Source organism: Sesamum indicum, linkage group LG11 (assembly GCF_000512975.1).
Source record: "Sesamum indicum cultivar Zhongzhi No. 13 linkage group LG11, S_indicum_v1.0, whole genome shotgun sequence".
NCBI classification, from domain to species: domain Eukaryota; kingdom Viridiplantae; phylum Streptophyta; class Magnoliopsida; order Lamiales; family Pedaliaceae; genus Sesamum; species Sesamum indicum.
The window spans coordinates 9,782,035-9,802,408 of record NC_026155.1 but is presented as its reverse complement, the minus strand read 5'-3'; the positions used below and the strand labels follow the sequence as shown (position 1 = coordinate 9,802,408).

Here is a 20,374-nt window from a genome sequence, read left to right as displayed (position 1 = left end):
CTGCCCCCCCCCCCCCCCCCCCCCTTTCCTCCCCACCCCAACTGAAAAGACAAAAAAAAGAAAAAGAAATCTAACATCAGTGCACTAACCAAGTCCACATCCTCCAAAGTATTAAAATAAAATATGATATTTTGTAGCACCTCCTTTGACACTATACTTTATTACTTTAATTATCATTCTATCCTACTTTTTCTTAATTCCAACTTATTTTATAAGAAGTTCTATTTAATTAGTAAAATAAATTATATTCTTTATTAATGGAATATATAAATGTCATAAAGGTTAATTGACATTGTCAAAAATCGATATTTATTTTTCGCGGATGTATATAACCTAAAAAGGAGATAACACAGACATCTAACTGTACAAAATTTTAAACGCAAACCTCATAAAACACTAGTACCTTCAATAATCACATAGCCAGAGGTGTCGACTTCAGATGTCACGGTTAACTCACCTAATAAGAGTGACAGCACAACTCGAAATCCAATGTGTTTAATCTGTGTGACTTATTTTCTGAAAAATATGTGTAAGGAATGGATTGTCTACTCAATAAGTATAACTAACTAATTTATATATATACATGTAAGCAGCAAGTCAAATATAATGCAATCACACCAACCAACAATTTCTCGTGATATAACAATAACAGATGTAAGAAATAACCCATAATTATAAATCAGCCCACAACATAATATTTGATGTTATCACTTATTTTCTTAGGGCCCCTGCTTACTCCAATTAGAGCGCATCAGTCAATGATTTTGTCGGTCATCATTATCTCAATCAATGTTATATCATATACAACAAAGGATACCCATTGTATGTGAATATCCCCACACTATTCCAATTTGTAGCAATATCAACACAGGATATCACAACAAACATAACATCCCATACCACCTCAATGTGTAGTTAATAGTTATTAGCATAGGATATTCTCGGGTACTCTACGCGCCATGATATCTAGCTTTAATACATTTATTTTTTTATATCACATCATCAATCATATCATCATAAATCATTGATTACATTCCCCAACTAGGTAAGTCATCTTTTATTTCAATTCACAGTATCAACATTATTAACTTCATCATTCAATTTCATTTACCAATTATTTTCCAATCAATAACTTCCTCATTTGATTTCAATCAACAATCCATTATACGATCACATAATCATTGATTGGACTTCCGAACAATAAAACCACAAATAAGTACACAATTTCACATAATGACAATATAATCAAAATCAGCATTTAACAAATACCAATCAAGTTTACAACAAGCAAGATTACACATATATAGATCCAATTAACTATATTTACTTCAAATATCAAACCGGTTACAGTTGCTCAATCTTCTACTCTATCGTCACGTCCTATAATAAAGTAATACGTAATATATAGAAAGTATCATAAATTACGAACAAAATATTAAATAATATTCGTATATGTTTTTCTCCAAATCTTTTAATATTTTCCTTTATATCAAAGTTTAAACCTTTGTTCTATTTTTTGTAAATAACTAAACTTTTTAAATTTCTCAAATATATATTTAATTTATTGACTAACTCATAAGAACTCATTTTATTAAACCATTTATATCTTTATAACTAAAGTTCTTTACAACATTTATGAATTAAATTATTACAAAATTCTCATATTTTTTTAATAAACATAATAGTTCTCAAATATAATTTTCTAATACTTTTTAAATGTAATTTCTGAATTTTCAATCAATTCCTTATTACTATAGAATTTAACTAAATACCAATACATGCAATTAAGCATTTGGTTAATAGGCCTGATGAAATTGATTAAGCTAATTATAGTAAAGATTAAATCTTACGAACCTAATAATTTAATTAACCAATTATAACATTCATAAGTCAATTGTAATAAATTACACACTAATTTAAACAGTCAAACTCATAAAAATTTTCGATTAAATATTAGATCGGGCAATATAAATAACTTTTAATAAATGAAATAATCAAATAATATAATTATATAAATTAATATGAATTAAAATAAAAAAATTCCCGTACCTGTTTCCATTTTCGCGTTTAGTGTGTGTACACAAATGTGTGTGTGAATGTTTAACAAGAAAACAAAGTGAGGCGGTGGGTGGCAGCAAACCTTTTCCTTTATTCAAAATTATATTTTTCATAATGTCTTTTTTAATTTTTTTAAATAAATAAATTTATTCTTAAATATTCAAAATTTACTCATATTTTAATTTTTATTTATAATTAAATTTAAATATTTATATAATCCCTCAATTATATGTAAAAAAATCCTATAAATGTCATATTATTTATATATAAAAATTATTGTGGTAAACAAGTATAAGCATTTATGCGTACAATGATGCGTTGGAAAAGTTGAGGGTTCCTTTGACTTATAAATGATGCATTTTTGGTGGGTTAAGGCTGGTTTGTGTTGCTGACAACGTCCTTTAGTCCTCTCCCCTTGGTCTCCAAAGGGTAAAACAGCACCCCAATTCCAGAAATAAGTATAACAATCCCAAACAAAACAACTGCCAGTGTTTGATGGCACCCCCTCACCAGTGCCACTCCCACCAGAGGGCATATCATTCCCCCAATTCTCCCCATCCCGCTCGCTAGCCCAAACCCGCTGCCCCTCACACAAGTTGGATAAACCTGTACAAGAATTGGAGAACCTTCACATTTGTGCAGTCCAAGTTAATTAGTAAACGTGGCCAAAGCTGCCGTGGTTTTATGATCATACCTCTTTTGCGTAGAGGCTCAAAGTGGTAAACGCGGCAGAGAGGAACATGCGGCTGCTGACTAATAAAGCTGTAGTCACGGTTGCCTTGTGATGTGAAAGCAACGGTAGGATGAAGACAAGTGCTAGCATAGTCAGGATTTCCATACAACACTTGCGCCCTAACCTTTCTACCAGAAGCGTAGCCAAAAGCAGAGCTGGAAGTTCTGCAGGGGAATTGATGACATTGTGAGCTCTGAATTGTTTCAGATATTGAATGAGGAAGAAGCATTGATCAGGTAGTACCTGCTAAACAAGTGATGAAAACATTAACATAGAGGCTACCCTTCTCGACGTGGATGCTTAATGAGCGGCAGTCACTTTGATCACTGCTCAATGCGGAGATCATCAGTTGGATGCCGTAGTATGCAAATGTGTAGGCGATGAACAATATCCATGATAGAAGAGTGGTCCATAGTAAATCTGATGAGAAGAGTTGAGAGATAGATCCAAGCCATTTTTCGACACCCCTTCTCTTGCTTCTGCTTGAAGGAAGGAGACAAGTTTCGTCTGATGCAAAATTTTCTTCATCTGCCTGCACTGTTTGATGATGATCAGAGACAAGACAGCCGGCGGGAAGTTCTTTTTGATTGATCAGAGCTATTTTTCCCAAGACTCTGTCAGCTTCATTCGTTCTACCTCTCATGGCTAAGTACCTTGGACTCTCTGGCGCAGAATTAGACAAGAGCAGCACCACTAATGATGGGACGGAGGTTAAGGCAAGCAGCCACCTCCAACCCCATCTAGGCATGATAATCTACATCAAGAAAAAACAGTAATGAGAATGAAGCCCTCTAATTTTAGTGGCAACTGGCAAGCAAAGAGAGTAATGCAGGATTGAAGAACTAGTCAAACAGAATCTGGGGAAAAGGGATTATCACCCATGCAAGAGAAGCCTCCAGAAGCTCTCCAATTATCCAAGAAAACGACAGAACGAGGATCCAAGCCCCTCTGTTAGACGTCGGTATGAACTCCAAGAACCAGGCCAAAAACACATGCCCTCCCGCAGCCCCCAATCCAACGAGAAATCGAAGGACGACTAATGATTTGTAATCCGGGGAAAAGGCACTTAAAAGCCCGGCTGCAAATGTTACCATGGCTACACATCGAATTCCCACCCTGCAAGGAGAAAAACAGCTAAAAATCCTACTCCATAAAGACCAAAGTTTGAAGAAGAAGAAAAAGGGGTGGTCACCTTCTTCCATAAGCATCAGCAATGAAGCCCATGAAATACGCCCCAACAAGCATTCCACCAAAAACAGCAGTGGACAAAAGACTCTCCTCAGTGGGAGAAAGCGACCACTCAGATTCAAGTGCTGGCCCTATGAAAGAGAGCAGAGTGATTTCCATGGCGTCCGAAAAACAACCAATTCCAGCGAAAACCAGCGCCAGGCCCTGGAATGCCCCGAATCCCACACTCGAAAGTGCTTCATCCACCGTGTATCCACCACTCTCATCATCTCCCATCACAAGTCCACACTACAACACAAGTGATAATAAATGCAACAGTTAATCAAGCTTCAGTAAAACACTGAGAAGAGAGAGAAGCATTTACCTGCTTTGCAATGAGGAAGAACAACAACTACTATTCCTTTTCGGTCCTTCCCAGATAGCCTGAGATATAAGTTAAAACACACTTGGGAGAATTTTATAATATAAACTAACCAAATATGAGAATTTCAGGACGTAACAACCATATGCGTATTATTTGACGAGCAAACTCATAAAAAAATAATCTTATATTGAATTTTCATTTAAAATTTTTAAGTGTTAATGAAAAGCAAATAAATTAAAAGGATAATGGGAAGTAGTAGAATAATTTTAAGTGTGATGTCACATCTTCTCAATCACTTAAATAAGGAAACCACATTCCAAATCAAATAATAAAACAAGAATTGTGTCCCAAAAATTAAAAAACAAACAAATATATCAAAAAGTCAGTGCAACAAACATTTGGATCCTTCCAAACACAAATCAATAAAATAAAGTGATTATTACATTTCTCTTTTTTGAAATATAGTGTAATTAAATTTAGATTTGCTGTGGTTTGTAAAATAACATCTAGAATCCGTAATGTTTCATCTCGTCTAATAAATTAGTTAAAATTCACTGAATTTGCTGATATTAATAAAAAAACTGAAAGAAAATTAATATTATTGCAGTCTAACAATTTTTTTCTATCTAAACTACCCTTGTAATAGTGGAAATATACGTCCTCACATGTATTAACGCGTGAAGACGTATGAAGGTAATTGATCTTAAAAAGATTTATCTGACCTGCAATAAATCAGTAATAAGTCAATTGTGGGTAAATATAGATTTTTTTTCTAATATTTTTGTTAATATCAACAAACTCAATGAATTTTGATTAATATAGGGAATTGTTTGTTAGATGTAAACAAATTTTAAAAATGCTAGATATAATTTATTAAACTACTGGGGGCCTAGGTATAATTACACTAAATCTTATAGGAGAGAATTGTAATTACCCCTAAAATAAATAAATAATAACAGGAAAAGGGGTAGAAGACAATAGTGGTGCTCTGGATATTTTTGTTGTGACGTCACTTTTTTCATTAATTAAATATGTGACGATATAAAAATATCTCTCAGCATGAATAATTATTGGTCTCGCATTCTTTACTAATTTCACTGCATTACAAAAGAAAATAATTGGTTAAGACTTTAGACGCGTTTAAATTTAAAGTTACGGATTCGAGTTTTTTTATTTTATTTTTCGAACTCTTCAATTATTTAATTATTAATGTGATTATATAATTATTGTTTTTATTAAAAAAAAAGAAGTGGCACGTGCTTCTTCTTGATTTGTGCAACTCAATTATATCTTGTTCGAGCAATCATGTGTGAATTGGTTATTATCATTCCTTATTATTAATTAGCAATTGATGTTTATAATTAATTTTTAAAATTTTAATTTTGATCAACATCACAGTTCAAAGCACATTTTCATAATCATAATTTTTTTTATAAAAATAGCTACAAATTATTCATCAACACAATCCTTTTTGTTTGTTCGATGGTCCTCGTCAAGAATCATATTTCTTTGTAAAAGCGTAAAATTATATCTCAAAAGAGCACGTCAAATTGAGAAACAAGTCATCCATTCTTATCATCTTCTTCCATAAATTGAAAAATTGAAAAGCACTATAATTTATACGAATTTTGAAATTTAAAATTTAATATTTTCAAGAATCCATCCGCACTAGTACATATATATCTAGGGTTAATTAAGTGAGAGTACCACTTTGGTGTTTCACTTTTTTGGTATGCTAATTTATATAATTTTTAATATTTAATTTAATTAATTTATTTATTTTGTTAACTTCCCACCCTCCCACTCTTCTAAACCCCCACATTGCTCACTCTTTTTAACTTCTACAAACCCTTTATAATCTTTTTATTAAATTCTTTTTGAATATTTTTAATTACTTGAATAAAAATGTGTTTTCAAGAATATAAGTAATTTTTTAAATTTTTATTTAATTAAACGGGCTCATTTGAGTATGCCACACACCCTACTACTTATTATTTCTTTGGGGTTTTTTGTACTAAAATGGTGCATTTACGAGGCGTGGTAAAAAGAAAAATACCATTTTGCCCTTTCACTAATCAAACTATATTTTCAGCAAATCTATCTATATCAGATAAATGACTGAATAAATTGGAAGCAAATAATTAAAATTCGGATCTTAATTGAATATGTAGATTTATTGTTATAGTCTCAACCTAAATTGCATATAAGGCACGGGTTTTGTACTAGTTCTTCTCATAAATCTTGATTTAAATTTTTGTTCTGGTGATCACAAATTAACGTGTTACATTAGTTTTTATACGAGATTTTTATTACATCTTCTATTTCATTTTGCTTCCAACGATGAGGTGCAAATCGAGCAACCTCAACAATTGGATCGTTCTTAGTTGCTAACAACGTCCGTTAGTCCTCTCCCCTTCGTCTCAAATGGGAAAAACACAACGCAGATACCAGAAATAAGTATAATGATCCCAAACACAACAACTGCAAGTGTTTGATGGCAACCCCTCACCAGTCCTACTGCCACCAGAGGACATATCATACCACCGATTCTCCCCACAGCAGTTGCAAGTCCGTAGCCACTGGCTCTTACAGAAGTTGGATAAACCTACATATGGATTGAAGAACATTCATATTTCTGTTCACCTCTCACGCCAAGGCTAGCCCGAAGCCGCTGGACCTCACAGAAGTCGGATAAACCTGTACACGAATTGGAAATGTTCGTATTTGTGCAGACGTAGTTAATTAGTAAATGTGGGGAAAGCTAATATTGTTCTATAATCATACCTCTTTTGCATAGAGGCTCAAAGTGGTAAACGCGGCAGAGAGGAACATGCGGCCGCTGACTAATAAAGCTGTAGTCACGGTTGCGTTCTGATGTGAAAGCAGCGGTAGGATGAAAACGACTGTTAGCAGCGTCAGGATTTCCATACAACGCTTCCGGCCTAACCTTTCCACCAGAAGCATAGCCAAAAGCAGAGCTGGAAGTTCTGCAGGGGAATTGATGACATTGTGAGCTCTGAATTGTTTCAGATATTGAATGAGGAAGAAGCATTGATCAGATGGTACCTGCTAAACAAGTGATGAAAACATTAACATAGAGGCTACCCTTCTCGGCATTTTTGGGAAAGATGCTTAATGAGCGGCAATCACTTTGATCGCTGCTCAACGCGGAGATCATCAGTTGGATGCCGTAATATGCAAATGTGTAGGCAAAGAACAATATCCATGAAAGAAGAGTGGTGCATAGTAAATCTGATGAGAAGAGTTGAGAGAGAGATCCAAGCCATTTCTCAACTCCCCTTGTCTTGCTTGAGAGAAGGAGAGGAGTTTCGTCCTCTGGCTGACTTGTTTGATAATCAGAGACAAGATTGCCGGTGGGAAGTTCTTTTCGGTTGATCAGAGCTATTTTTTCCAAGACTCTGACTGCTTCATTTGTTCTACCTTTTATGAATAAGTACCTTGGAGTCTCTGGCGCAAAACTAGACATGAACAGCACTGCCAAAGATGGGACAGAGGATAAGGCAAGTAGCCACCTCCAACCCCATCTAGGCATGATAATCTACATCAATAAAAACAGAATTGTGAATGAAGCCCTCTAATTTTGTGTCTAGCAAAGAGAATATGCAGGATTAAAGAACTAGTTAAGCTGAATTTGGGAAAAGGGATTAGCACCCATGCAAGAGAAGCCTCCAAAAGTTCTCCAATTATCCAGGAAAACGACATAACGAGTATCCAAGCCCCTCTATTAGAAGTCGGTATGAACTCCAAGAACCAGGCTGAATAGACATGCCCCCCCGCAGCCCCGAATCCAACGATAAAACGAAGGACGACTAATGATTTGTAATCCGGGGAAAAGGCACTTAAAAGCCCGGCTGCAAACGTTATCATTGCTACACCTCGAATTCCCATCCTGTAGGGAGAAAAATGACAATATTACAGCTGAAAATTTGAAGAAGAAGGAAAAGAAAAGGGGCTGGTGACCTTCTTCCATAAGCATCAGCAATGAAGCCCAAGAAATATGACCCAACAATCATTCCACCAAAAACAGCAGTGGAGAGAAGACTCTCCTCAGTGGGAGAGAGGGACCATTCAGATTCAAGTGCTGGCCCTATGAAGGAGAGCAGAGTGATTTCCATGGCGTCCGCAAACCAACCAATTCCAGCGAAAACCAGCGCCAGGCCCTGGAACGTTCCAAACCCCACACTCGAAAGTGCTTCATCTACTGTGTATCCATCACTCTCACGATCTCCCATCATAAATCCACACTACAATAGAATCGATAACGTAAAGAACAGTTTCCCAATACTGAAAACAAGAGGGGGGAGAGAGGGAGAGAGAGACAGAGACAGAGAGCGAGTTAATTTAAAGCCACTGTTAAAATACACACACACACACACACACACACTGACATGCAGGAAACAGAGAATTTCATATTATAAATTAGGGATAATTACACTTACTCCCCTATAGTTTGATATAATCATATGTAGACCCCTTTATATTTAAAAAATTATATTTGATATCCCTAAAGTTTACCCCCATCTACAAATAAGTCTATTTATTAATCAAATTTACTGAATTTATTGATATTAACAAGAAAAAATTGAATAGAAATTGATATTTAATTCCGATTGACTTATAGTAGAATTATTTGAGTCAAATAATTTTTTTTTCTAACTAAACTGCACTTATAACAATAAAGATATACCTCTTCACTTGTATTAATATGCGAAAATGTATAAGAATAATTCGATCATAAAAATATTTATTTAACCAATAATAAATTAGTAATAAGTCAATTAGGGGTAAATATGAATTTTTTTTTTAATATTAACAAATTTAATAAATTTTTACTAATAGATAAATGCAATTATCAATAGAAGCAAATTTTAGAAATAGTAGATGTAATTTTTTAAATTATAAAAAAATTAAATATAATTATACTAAATTTAAAAAATGAGAGAGTGTAATTATCGAACGTGAAAATTAATGTGTGTCGGAATGTAATAAACAAGTAGAGGTATCTTTTGGTACTGGTCATGTAATATTCTTTAATCATCTTCATCATTTAAATGAAGAAGCATTAAAGCATCATTATGAGTATTTATACCTATAATCATGCGTTGAAAACGTTTTAAGTTCGACCATTGTTTGAAATTCTATGAACAAATTTAAAATTACGAATTCGAGTTTTATTGAATGAATGTGTGAATTTTTGTTTCATTTTATGTGAACTTATTATAAATTTTGTTTCGTTATTCTTATTTAAAATTGATGTATTAATTAAACTGATATAATATTAAATTTATTTAATATTTATATAGTGATGCATCTACAACTAAAACAAATGATGTAAAATAAAGGAATAATGGGCAATTGTGGGGCCTCCAGATAATATTAAATGTGATGCCACATCATATCAATTATTTAATTAATTCAAGAATATTCTCAAATCAAATAATATTAAAATAAATAAATAATACAAAACATCAAAAATAAAAAGGGGTGAGTGCACCATTTGGATAGTTTCAAGCACAAATGAGTGAAAAAAAATAAATAAATGATAGTAGGTAAAGGGGTGTAGAAGACAGAAGTTGTGGTCTGGATATTTTTGTCTTGATGTCACTTTTCTTATTTAATAAAATATATGAAACCTTATAATAATATCCCTCAACATCAGTAATTATTGGTCTCACGTTCTTACTAATTTCACCATATTGAAAAGGAAAATAAATATGTGATTTATTTCAATTTTCAATTTTTTGTTGGGATCCGATGTTACTTTGATTAAAGTTCATATCTGCCTAGAAAAACTGCAAAAGCCCTCTTTGTGATAACATCTAGAGAACAACTCTGATCGGTGTTGGCCCGACTTGAACCACTGAGGCATTTATGCATCAAAGAAGAAGCAACATACCTGAACTGGGATTTGGCATCCAAATTCTAATCCATTTTGACTCAATGGAATTCAAAACATAACCTGTATGATATGCATTTCTCTGTTGCTCCTCAATGATTTAATTATCATTTGTCGTTCCGTTAATGCTACGGGGAGCTGAGTGGGATTGAGCAGAGCAGAAAGAGTTGACTAAAGTTTTTCGATAATAATAATATCCACTAGTATAAACTTCCAACGATCAAATGTTGTTCGGTTCTAGTTATGTACAGCGACGATGTCGTTCAGCTGCCTTCCCTTGGTTTCAACTTTGAAGAGCAGCACACTAGTTCCTGAAAGGATCATTACAGCTTCAAATAAACTTATTGCAGCCATTTGGTGGCAACCAGAAACCAACTCCACGGCCACGTAAGGACATATCATGCCTGCGATTCTTCCCACAGCGCTGGCAACACCCACTCCTGTTGTCCTGATGGATGTTGGATATAACTGCAGAGAAGAGAAAATAATACAGCAGTTGCGGTATGGTATTTGTTCTAGGAATGCATCCGATGCAAGTAAGTTTCAAGCCTTTAGCACGGAAAAAAGAAGCAAAAGGTGACTGAAGGTGGAAAGAGAAATACTATGTCTTACCTCTGGGCAGTAAATGCCAGCCACTGTATAGGTCCCGATGAGGCACATGCGGGCTCCGAACAATAGAGATGTGGTTAGCAGTTCATTTTGGTGAAGCATCAGTGGTAAAAGAAATATGAAGCTGAATGCATACATAAGCACCAGTGAAATCCTGCGGCCGACTTTGTCTACAAGAATGGCCGATAGAATGAGCCCAGGAAGCTCTGTGAACACATCATACATTGATCAGACCATGCACTTCAAACTAAAGAAGATTATGAGAATCACATGGCAGAAGGACAACTGATCCACAAAATCAAGTAATCTAGATACCTGCAAAACTAGTGATGAATACATTTTGGTAGAGGCTAGAATCTGTCAGCTGGTTTGAATGTATAACAATTGCTCCACATTTACTTTGCCTACTGCTGAACTCCGAGGTCATCAACACAACCCCATAATACAAAAACGAATTTGCAAAGTAGATTACCCACATGAGTAGGGTCGTTTTGATTAAAGTTGATGATAGAAGTGTGAATAATGAGGAGAAGCCCGAATTAGAACTAGTACTTTTATTTCCCATGGTTGACAGTAATTCAGTATTTTCAGAAGTAGTAAGTTCCTCATCCAGCTCGCTCATTTTATCAGAAACAAGGATACCGGAAGGAAGTTCTGTACTATTAATCGAGGCCATTTTCTTCAAAACGTTTTGTGCATCAGAGGTCCTGCCCTTCAGGTATAGGTACCTTGGAGACTCTACTGTAAAAAAATATAAGATAAATGCTGCTAAACAGGGCACTGATGATAGTGCAAGTAGCCACCTCCATCCAAGTCTAGGCATAATGATCTGCAGAAAAGGTGAAGAGGAAGATTTCAACAATAAATTATAGATTGATGTGTTCTCCAACAATAAATGGATGCTGAAAGGCGAAAAACAGAAAAGACAATTGAAATACATCTAAAAACGTATATACGACTTGAAGTTAAAAAATGTCTATTTCGAAATACACCCTACTGGAGTATGTCACATAACTACATACATGATCAAAGTTGGATTTTAATGATGTTTGACAGCCAAATATTTAGGATGGCTGCTCACAAGTTTGAGTTGAAGAGAACTCGTAAAACTTATTTCAAGATCTAAATATCTAAAAATGATGGACATTGGATTAGGCCTGCTGATACATAAAATAAATTGAAGAAGCTATTTGGGGCTAATGGATCATTTTTATCAGTAACTTCCATCACTTGGTAATACTTTAGCTGTTCATGCAATCTCAGAGGTCAGCTTTCTATGCTGACTTTACGATATAAAAAAGAAGATAACATGCGGGAATTTAAGAATGAAGAAAAACGGAAAGCAGGAGAAGGAGGAAGAAATAAGACCATAAAACTTCAGATGGAAGTTAGGAATTAAAAAGAAAAGGGAAACATGCACCAGAATAAGCTACAGAAGAAATCAAAGATTATATGACTAAGCTATTAAACTAATGACCTAAAAGGCTACTAGTTCAACGAAAATTATAATGCTTCAGGAAATGAAAGTATCTGCAAATTTAGTCTAATAACGAAATATAAAGAAAACAGATCTTACCAAAAGAAACCAAATAAAAAAGGAAAGAAAGAAATAAACATACAAAAGAAGAACCATAAAATACTCTTGACTACGCGAAGAGAATGCAAAGGATCAAGTTAGACAAATACTGCACTAAATGACGAGGGTTGTTGATTTCTCCCATCTAAATAGGATGACAATAGCTTCATCTTCAGAAGCTAAGAACGATCAGGGGATGGCAACATGAGCAACTTTCAAATTTAGTGTTGTGATAATTAAAGGATAAAGGGCATACCCATGCCAATGAAGCCTCAAATATCGTTCCTATTGTCCAGAAAGTGGAAAACACAACCATCCACATGCCCCGGTTTTGCATGGGCACAAACTCAAGAAACCAGGATGAGTACACAGGTCCGCCACCCAGGCCAATGCCAACTACCATGCGGAAGATGACCAATGAAATATAATTTGGGGCAAAGACACTAAGAATCGCAAATATGCTAGTTACGACAGCAATACTTAGAAGGCCCATCCTGGTGATCAGAAATATTGTTAGATGATTACTCTGAATATCAGTTTGAATATCTGTACATGAAAATGGGTTGATACGTTGAAAAATAGTTCCCAGATACTTCAAAGAAACATTTCATTACATCTACTCTGGGTTAAAACCTGAAGTGGTATCTAGCAATACATAGAAATATGCAACGAAACCAAAGAGAAAAAAACAAATTGTTCCGGCAAATAGTTGACAAGCGAAGTCTAGTCCACAATATATAAATATAGAACAAAGGAAGAACTGTTCCAATGGAGTTAATACAAACTTAAGCCACTTAAAATGGTTTTCTGTCTCTCCCAGGTCAATATATATCATACTTCATATTCTTCTCTAACGGCAATTATTTTACCGAAACTTTGCATAGGCTCAATATATACCTTAAGTGCGGAGCAAGTAACACGCTACATAATTACTATAACCAGTTAGAAGCTTTTAATAATTCTTTCCCATGATCTATTGTGCTTCACTATAGATTTTCGCTAACAGTGTATGTTGTTCAAAACTAACCAACTTCTGGAAAATGCACTTCCTGAATTGATCTTGATATAACTCTAATATTCGTGGGGTTCGACAACAGAGACATACTCGGAAAAAGGAAATAAAGTCGGGACATTCAAATGAATATGCAACACATGTGTAACATTTCATTCTCCTCACAAAAGCACATTTGCAAATTTATACACTTTACACATTGATAACCATTCTGCTTCAAAACTAGGAACTCAAGGGCTTGCCTTCTTCCATAATTGTCCGATATGATTCCCCACGCATAAGCTCCAATAAGCATACCAGCAAAAACCACTGTGGTTATCAAGCTTTCTTGGCCAGATGAAAGCCCCCATTCAGCTTTAACAGAGGGTCCTATAAAAGACAGTATCATCACTTCCATTGCCTCAGCCATGGCCCCAAGTCCCGCATAAGCCAGCACCAGAGCTTGGAATCTACCAAACCCCAGCACCGTAAGAGCTTCATCAATTGTGTAAACAAGCTCCTCATCATTATCCACCACCTGCTAATTCCAAACCAATAAATCCAAGAGCAAAACATTGGATATATAATTGTCCAAGAGGAGCATACAATGCTGGGATGCAAGATTTCTCCTTTCTACAAAACCCAAGAAACTAAAATATGAAAGACCCTTTTTCAAATACATCAAGATCTTCTTTTGGGATATCAGCAGCCCTAAGAAATGCAAACAAAATCAAGAAATGCCCTTTTCAGTTCTTCCCATGTTTTTCCCTTTTCAGATATCAGCAGCATCCAGAAACTGATGCAGTGGGTCTCTAGTAACTACAAATACATCGAGGAAATACTTACTTCACTGCTCATGATGGCTGTGTTCATCAGTTTGTCTGACCTTTAATTCAGGAGCAGCAATTCTCAACAGGTGAAGTGGCGGATTGTTCAATGAACTCGCGCTGTACTTGAACTTGTTACGTTTCCGTATTCAGTTGCCCATACAAAAAATCCAACAAGGTCTCATACCTTGATTTAAGAACTTCCGTACCCAACACTTACTCATTCTAGTTCTAGGTTGGGGCCCAGATTTGATCGTAAGAGAAAACAATAGATTGCTGTCGACATTTGGTCGAGTTCAAGCTAGACTTATTGATTCAAGGAAAAATTAAAAGATTTCTCGTCCGGCTGTTCGCTGTGTAATTATAACTAAATTTCATGTAATTTAAAAAAATTATATTTAATATATTTTAAATTTATTTTTATCCAATAAATAAGTTTATTTATTATTCAAAGTCTATTAAATTTCTTGATATTAATAAAAGAATAAATAAAAATTTATTTTTAATTTTAATTAATTTATTATTGACTTATTATAGATCAAATAAATTTTTTTTTTGCTAAACTACCTTTATAACGATGAAAATATACCTTTTTATATATATTAATGTATTAAGATGTAAAGGTAATTTGATCATAAAGAGATTTATTTGACTTGCAATAAATCAAAAATAAGTTAATATGGGGCAAAATATATATTTTTATCTATTTTTTTATTAATATCAACAAATTTAATTAAATTTGACTAACATATAAACTTATCTGCTAGACAGAAACAAATCTAAGAGGTATTAGATGTAATTTTTCAAACAATAGAAGAATTAAGTATAATTACACAAAACCTTAGGAGATGAGAATGTAATTATCCTTTGATTGAATAATATCGAATTTCAACTTTAAATTTTTAAATTCGATTTTAACTCGATCCAATTAATAAAAAAATATTTAAAACTATCAAATTATTTGAGTTCGACAGATCATCCACTTTTAATTAATATTTATCAAATTTGATTTGATTATTAATCAAAAAAAATTCTAAATAAAAATTTTCAAGTCGTTCCAACAATAATGCGCTCGATGATTTAATTACAGGCACAGCTCTACGAGAAATTCTACTTGAAAGACATACCCATGTTGAGAAGAACATGGGCCAGTCAATAAGGCCCAATAATCCTCAAAACCTATTACTTTATGAAAAGCCCATAATACTTAAGTCTAGCCCAGTATCAGTTTGGGCCGGGTTTCGCCCATCAGGGAACCACATCCGGATAGAGAATTCCAGAAAACCCTCCACTCCGACGTTACCTTTTTATTACCATCAATAAAACGTAGTTAACATTAATTAATCAGAATTATCAGTCTTACAAATTCAAAGTCCAGCTCCAGCCAGTCAATATTGAACCACAAATCTTGGAATCAGCTGCCATTCGCCCACACCCCACCACGAACCTTCGCGAATCAACCAAACCCCGCCTCCCTAATCATCAATTTTCGAAGAAGAATTTCAGAGATTCTTGGTTTCGGTTTTCAATTCCATTTCTGTCTTCTGTATTTCGTTGCATTATTGTCAGCTTCTTGATCCGCATACGGAGGAATGGAGGGAGGTGCGGCGGCCGTGTCGGCGGAGAAGACGGTGGAATCGGCTTCGTACACGTATTGGGTTCGAGAGGTGAGCCGTGATGCCGCGCCTTTACCTGTGCCGAAGAAGATTGACCCGGCGGACGTCTGCAATCAACCTAACCAAGCCCACCTCGGGTCGGCCTGGAATAGGGTATGCATTTCCGAGATAGAGAAAAGTTATGATTTTGGCTTGTTCAATTGAAAAAGAGCACATCTTTCAGTGTTGTCTTTTTGTTTGTCTTTCTGGACTTATTGGTATAGAAGTTAATTGAATGGAGATGTTCTGAGAATTTGTATGCGTAGAGCTGTGAAGAGGGGTCTTTATCAAATGATGTGTAGGAATGTGGTGTTTATGAGATTTAGGATTGATGAAGAATAAAAGACTGGGGTGAAGGGAATAAGTTTCCGTCACTCTTAACGAATCTTTGAAGGCAAACAAGACATTCCAGTGCTCTATACGGCGCAAGAATTTCTTATGTATCTTGTATGTGATAAATGGAAGCTAACACATTATCTGTTACATGGCATGCCAATCATTGTAAACAAATGTGTGCTACAACATTTCCTTCAGGGGTTTGTTTGCTACATCAGGGGGTTACACTTACAGATTCTGCAATTTCAAATCATGATACTGATGAGTCCATGTTGTTGTATTGACTGCTTACATAGTTTCTGTGTCCGTCGCACCTCGTCTTGATGGTTGATTTTAGGTTCGTGTCTGGGATTCTGTGGAATAGAGAGGTTTTTAATTCACGTGGTCTGACAGTCATTGATTTGGATGCAGTAGCTTACGGGTTTAAGCTCATTTTGTCTATTCTAACGTTGTTGTGTTTGCTAACCTTAATTTGCTCTATGCAGGCTGGAACATGGGAGGAGAAAAATTTAAATAAATGGGCAACTGATAGGATTAAGGTTGGCACCTATAAACATTTGCTAAATTCTTTTACTTTTTCCTGTTTGGTACAGTCCTAAAAGTCTCATTGTAGACCTGTATAAAGTTGCAGTATGGATGTGGACATGGAGATTAGGATGAATAAAGGAGAAAGGAAAATACTATAGGACTGAAGGAAAATATTTTAATACCATTATGAACTTCATTATTGATGTGAAGAGGCAATATGTTAGATCTTGGATTTTTGATTTTACAAATCTTGGTGTGAGCTTTCTGAAGAATTAACTTTTTCAGAATAAAAAAATGCCTCCAATGGTAGATTTCACATAAATTTCAGATGTGATATCATAAAACCGCTCTGAAACTTGTGCATGATTGACAAAAATCCTGGCTGTACCTTATGCACTGGCATTAAGATTCCGATGTCTCTTTGTCGGTCTTTCGTTGCAGGAGTTGCTTGCGTCTGTGGGGTCCCTGGAGTTCTCTGACGGTAAGGCAGAAATAGCAGAAGTCACAAGATGCTCTGGAGATGTGAGTGCCTGTTAAATAGTTACATGTTGAAAAATTTATTTTCTTGTGAGCTTTTGCAGATCAGTTCCCAAGTGACTTTGCTCAATCGTGTTAAGATATTCGCACCAGTTAACTTTTATTTATGTTCCTCTATATCTGGAAACTTAATATAGATTAATCTCTGTTAGAGTCTGCGGTAGTTATTCGAATTGTTTCTTATCACTTTCCTTAGATTGTAAGTGGGCAAAATTCTGCAAAAAGTTATTGATATTAGTTACTGTAAGGTTAGAAAATGTAATTATATTGGTCGATCTAGTCAACGTTATCAGTTCAGTAGAAAGCTTAATCAAACACGTGGAAGATCTTGGCAATAAAAGTGCAAGGAAGGACCGGTACCTTACATTTTTGCTATCATTTTCTATCCTTAGGCATTTGTTCAAGATGTCAGATACTATATTACAAAATTCCCTTGCTGGTTCCAAGACAATTTGGTTGTTGTCTGTTGGTTACACCAGGTCCTTTTTTCTGATTTCATTATGTTGCAGTTTTATTCACATTTTGTTTCTGACTTCTGCATGTATGACGAGAGAGATAACATGCTATACATCTAAGGCCCTGCTCAGTTCTTAGCAAAAAAGAATCTATACTTTATTTGGTTACATTCCATAGAATAGGGCAGAGCTGTTCGTAGAATTGGGATACTCATCTAAAGAAACCAGATAGTAATGCCATTTACTTTTTCTCAAACAACCAAATAATGGTAGGGGAGTAAAAGTGTTGATATCGGTGGAAAATCATTATAGATTGGACTGACATGGTTGTTTGAGATAAGCTTGATTTGACATTAAAACAATAGTTTCTTAGTTACCACTCAAATTTCTTGTTAATCATGTGAGTCAGCCATGATTTAATAAGCATCTTCGTGCAGGCATTCTTGGTTACCGTCCGAAACAAAAAGCGGGTCGGCTATACCTATGAGTTAACCTTACAAGTCAAAGGTAACGCCATTTATTCCTTCCGGAACTTGTGCAATCATTTTATGCTGTTTTTGTGTTTGTCTTCATATTTATCTTTCGCATACGTGCTTCAACATGAAAAATAGGGGAGTGGCATATCGGTGGAGAAAAAAAGAAGGTGAAAGGCCACATAGATGTAGCAGAGTTCTCCTTGGGCGAGCTGGATGACTTGCAGGTATGTTACATTAATTACTCAAGTACTTGTAGGCAGGAATTCAATAGGCCGCAAGGAGATAAAACATGTCTTGTTTCCGTACAGTGATATGCTCTCCATGTGTCTGTTTGCGCGTGAATATGTATATATACATTCCCTAGCATATAAAGCTTCCGAGCCTCAAGGAACTCAATTTCAAATGGTTTGAAAATACCCTCATGTTCTGCAGATTCAAGTGAAGCTCAGTGAGGACAAGGACGTTGCTGCACAAGATAAGCAGCGGATCCTCCAGGACTTGAAATCGTTCTTGCATCCCCTTAAGGAGAAACTGCTTCAATTTGAGGAGGAACTCAAAGCTCGGTAGGGGCAAGACGTGACGGTGCGATTCTGTGTGGTAGTTGATGATCACATAGACCAAATTGATTTGTGATTGTACTGAATGTAACTGTAGCCCTTACCAAAATAGACACCAAAGTCTTTTAGATTTGTTGTAATGGATAATGGAGTTTAAGATAACTTGGTACTTTGTCTGTCCAATGATTTTGTTGTCTAACAATCATAAATTCTAGTGTAGTGGGTTCAACCTGTCGGATTTAATTCTGAGTTTGGTCAAATCAGATCCATTAACATCCCTCATATCTGATCCATTAATATAAATTTGATCATTAAAAATTATGCTAGCATTATGTTTAATCTAGGATTAATGGCTATTAAGACATAAATTCCATTTTTTTATTAATTTAATTATAATTGTTAGTTTATTATAAATAAATTGTTATTCATGTTGACTCTATATGTATGTATTTACCTATGAATTTTATTTTGGTGCTAAACTTGATATTTTTGAGTATGAGGTAACGAGTCATAAATGTTAAGACGTACGTATGTTCTACTTTAATACTAGTAGTTTGTTTATTTCAACGGTAACTATTAATTAGTGTTTTGATTTATTATCTATTTTAATGGTAGTATAATTCTTATTCTGAATCATAAATTGTTTATTTTAATAATTATTATTAATTAATTATAAGTATTATAAATTGTTATTTAATTATTAATTAAATTCATGATACAATAGGCAATTCCTAAAAATGAAATATGTATACTCCCTTTCTCTTCAAGCTACAGAATGATTTTCAATATCCGAATTGGAGAAGTAACATTGACTTGCAAGTATGATAATTATATCCGCATTCTTCAATTTATGGTTTATTTAAATATGTTATTTTTATCTTTTAAAAAATTATGGATACATTCCTCAAAAATATCAATATTACTCTATTTTTTGAAAAATTACACAAATACTTCAACAGCGTCAGTAATATTATATAAACTATCCCTATTTGTTGGCTATGAAGGTGATTTCTGTAATTAGACAAAAGATGCGTATAGCTTATATAAATAGACCATAGATCATGAAATTTAAATGTAATTATCCCTAAAAGTAACACAAAACTCCAAAAATGCGTCTACTTTTACTCAGATTGTTTTGATTCTCACTAAATCAACATATTACATTAAGCCGTACAATTTGATCGTTACTATAAATACATAACCCAAAATATTAGGTATGAATCATTTATCGTATTTATTACTTCTTAAGTTATTTTTGTACTAATTTTTACTGATTTAAATATCGAAAAGCTATCATTAGAACTTACCTTATATTCTCTTACAGAGCTTTGTAGAGATAGGATCAGGAGGAGCAGTTTGACTATATAAAGCGAAGTTGAAGAACATAAACATAAAACTACGATACCTCAAATAAAAAAAATTAAAAAAAAAAAGCATATTATGATCTATTTACATAAATTAATTTTTATTTTTATTTAATTATGAAAACCACTGGTGTAGTGTTGTTGACGTTTTTGGGAGTGTATATATAATTTTTCAAAAAATATGCATGATTTCTTCAAATAAT

The 20,374-nt window shown here is 34.4% G+C and overlaps 5 protein-coding genes across 7 annotated transcripts in view; 1 reads left to right on the top strand and 4 right to left on the bottom strand.

Moving 5' to 3' along the window:
* The window catches only part of LOC105173743 (organic cation/carnitine transporter 7), a 7,197-nt gene extending 5,130 nt beyond the window's left edge, over positions 1–2,067 (bottom strand). Inside the window, exon 1 of one of the 2 annotated variants that reach the window (XM_011095617.2) lies at positions 2,050–2,067. The gene's annotated coding sequence lies outside the window, so the exon portion shown is untranslated. Of the gene's footprint in view, positions 1–403; positions 540–2,049 lie in introns of those variants that run through there. The other variant, XM_011095615.2, reaches the window with a different exon arrangement.
* Positions 2,311–4,484, bottom strand: LOC105173742 (organic cation/carnitine transporter 7). The gene is made up of 6 exons (XM_011095613.2): positions 4,344–4,484; positions 3,984–4,267; positions 3,670–3,907; positions 3,035–3,545; positions 2,753–2,955; positions 2,311–2,664 (listed from the first exon to the last, which is right to left on the bottom strand). The coding sequence occupies exons 2-6, from the start codon at positions 4,253–4,255 to the stop codon at positions 2,428–2,430; spliced, it is 1,461 nt and encodes a 486-aa protein (XP_011093915.1). The 5' UTR covers positions 4,256–4,267; positions 4,344–4,484; the 3' UTR covers positions 2,311–2,427.
* LOC105173843 (organic cation/carnitine transporter 7-like) lies at positions 6,724–8,724 on the bottom strand. Its single transcript, XM_011095723.2, has 6 exons — positions 8,325–8,724; positions 8,016–8,253; positions 7,410–7,902; positions 7,128–7,330; positions 6,996–7,040; positions 6,724–6,948 (listed from the first exon to the last, which is right to left on the bottom strand). Exons 1-6 carry the CDS (start codon positions 8,597–8,599, stop codon positions 6,724–6,726), a joined length of 1,479 nt encoding a protein of 492 aa, XP_011094025.1. The 5' UTR covers positions 8,600–8,724.
* LOC105173741 (organic cation/carnitine transporter 7) lies at positions 10,428–14,571 on the bottom strand. Of its 2 annotated transcripts, none has more exons than XM_011095611.2 (6): positions 14,283–14,571; positions 13,700–13,977; positions 12,702–12,939; positions 11,185–11,698; positions 10,873–11,075; positions 10,428–10,728 (listed from the first exon to the last, which is right to left on the bottom strand). In XM_011095611.2, the coding sequence occupies exons 1-6, from the start codon at positions 14,307–14,309 to the stop codon at positions 10,498–10,500; spliced, it is 1,491 nt and encodes a 496-aa protein (XP_011093913.1). In that variant the 5' UTR covers positions 14,310–14,571; the 3' UTR covers positions 10,428–10,497. The 2 variants fall into 2 exon arrangements, with proteins under 2 accessions (XP_011093913.1, XP_011093914.1); XM_011095612.2 differs by having other exon boundaries at positions 13,700–13,974; positions 14,283–14,570.
* On the top strand, positions 15,612–19,058 carry LOC105173740. Its single transcript, XM_011095610.2, has 6 exons — positions 15,612–16,032; positions 16,740–16,793; positions 17,224–17,304; positions 18,212–18,281; positions 18,386–18,474; positions 18,683–19,058. Exons 1-6 carry the CDS (start codon positions 15,856–15,858, stop codon positions 18,815–18,817), a joined length of 606 nt encoding a protein of 201 aa, XP_011093912.1. The 5' UTR covers positions 15,612–15,855; the 3' UTR covers positions 18,818–19,058.

Bases quoted from the DNA above. Each gene is read 5' to 3' on its own strand.
- LOC105173742 (XM_011095613.2), bottom strand. From the start codon at position 4,255: ATGGGAGATGATGAGAGTGGTGGATACACGGTGGATGAAGCACTTTCG. The intron at 3,908-3,983 runs GTGACCACCCCT...TTCTCCTTGCAG, and splicing joins GCTGATGCTTATGGAAGAAG to GGTGGGAATTCGATGTGTAG. The intron at 3,546-3,669 runs GTGATAATCCCT...TTCTTGATGTAG, and splicing joins TGGAGGCTTCTCTTGCATGG to ATTATCATGCCTAGATGGGG.
- LOC105173843 (XM_011095723.2), bottom strand. From the start codon at position 8,599: ATGATGGGAGATCGTGAGAGTGATGGATACACAGTAGATGAAGCACTT. The intron at 7,331-7,409 runs GTACCATCTGAT...ATTCCCCTGCAG, and splicing joins TTTCATCACTTGTTTAGCAG to AACTTCCAGCTCTGCTTTTG. The intron at 7,041-7,127 runs GTATGATTATAG...ATTCGTGTACAG, and splicing joins TGAGCCTCTATGCAAAAGAG to GTTTATCCGACTTCTGTGAG.
- LOC105173741 (XM_011095611.2), bottom strand. From the start codon at position 14,309: ATGAACACAGCCATCATGAGCAGTGAA. The intron at 11,076-11,184 runs GTATCTAGATTA...ATGTGTTCACAG, and splicing joins ATTCATCACTAGTTTTGCAG to AGCTTCCTGGGCTCATTCTA. The intron at 10,729-10,872 runs GTAAGACATAGT...TCTTCTCTGCAG, and splicing joins CTGGCATTTACTGCCCAGAG to TTATATCCAACATCCATCAG.
- LOC105173740 (XM_011095610.2), top strand. From the start codon at position 15,856: ATGGAGGGAGGTGCGGCGGCCGTGTCGGCGGAGAAGACGGTGGAATCG. The intron at 16,033-16,739 runs GTATGCATTTCC...TGCTCTATGCAG, and splicing joins TCGGGTCGGCCTGGAATAGG to GCTGGAACATGGGAGGAGAA. The intron at 18,282-18,385 runs GTAACGCCATTT...CATGAAAAATAG, and splicing joins GTTAACCTTACAAGTCAAAG to GGGAGTGGCATATCGGTGGA.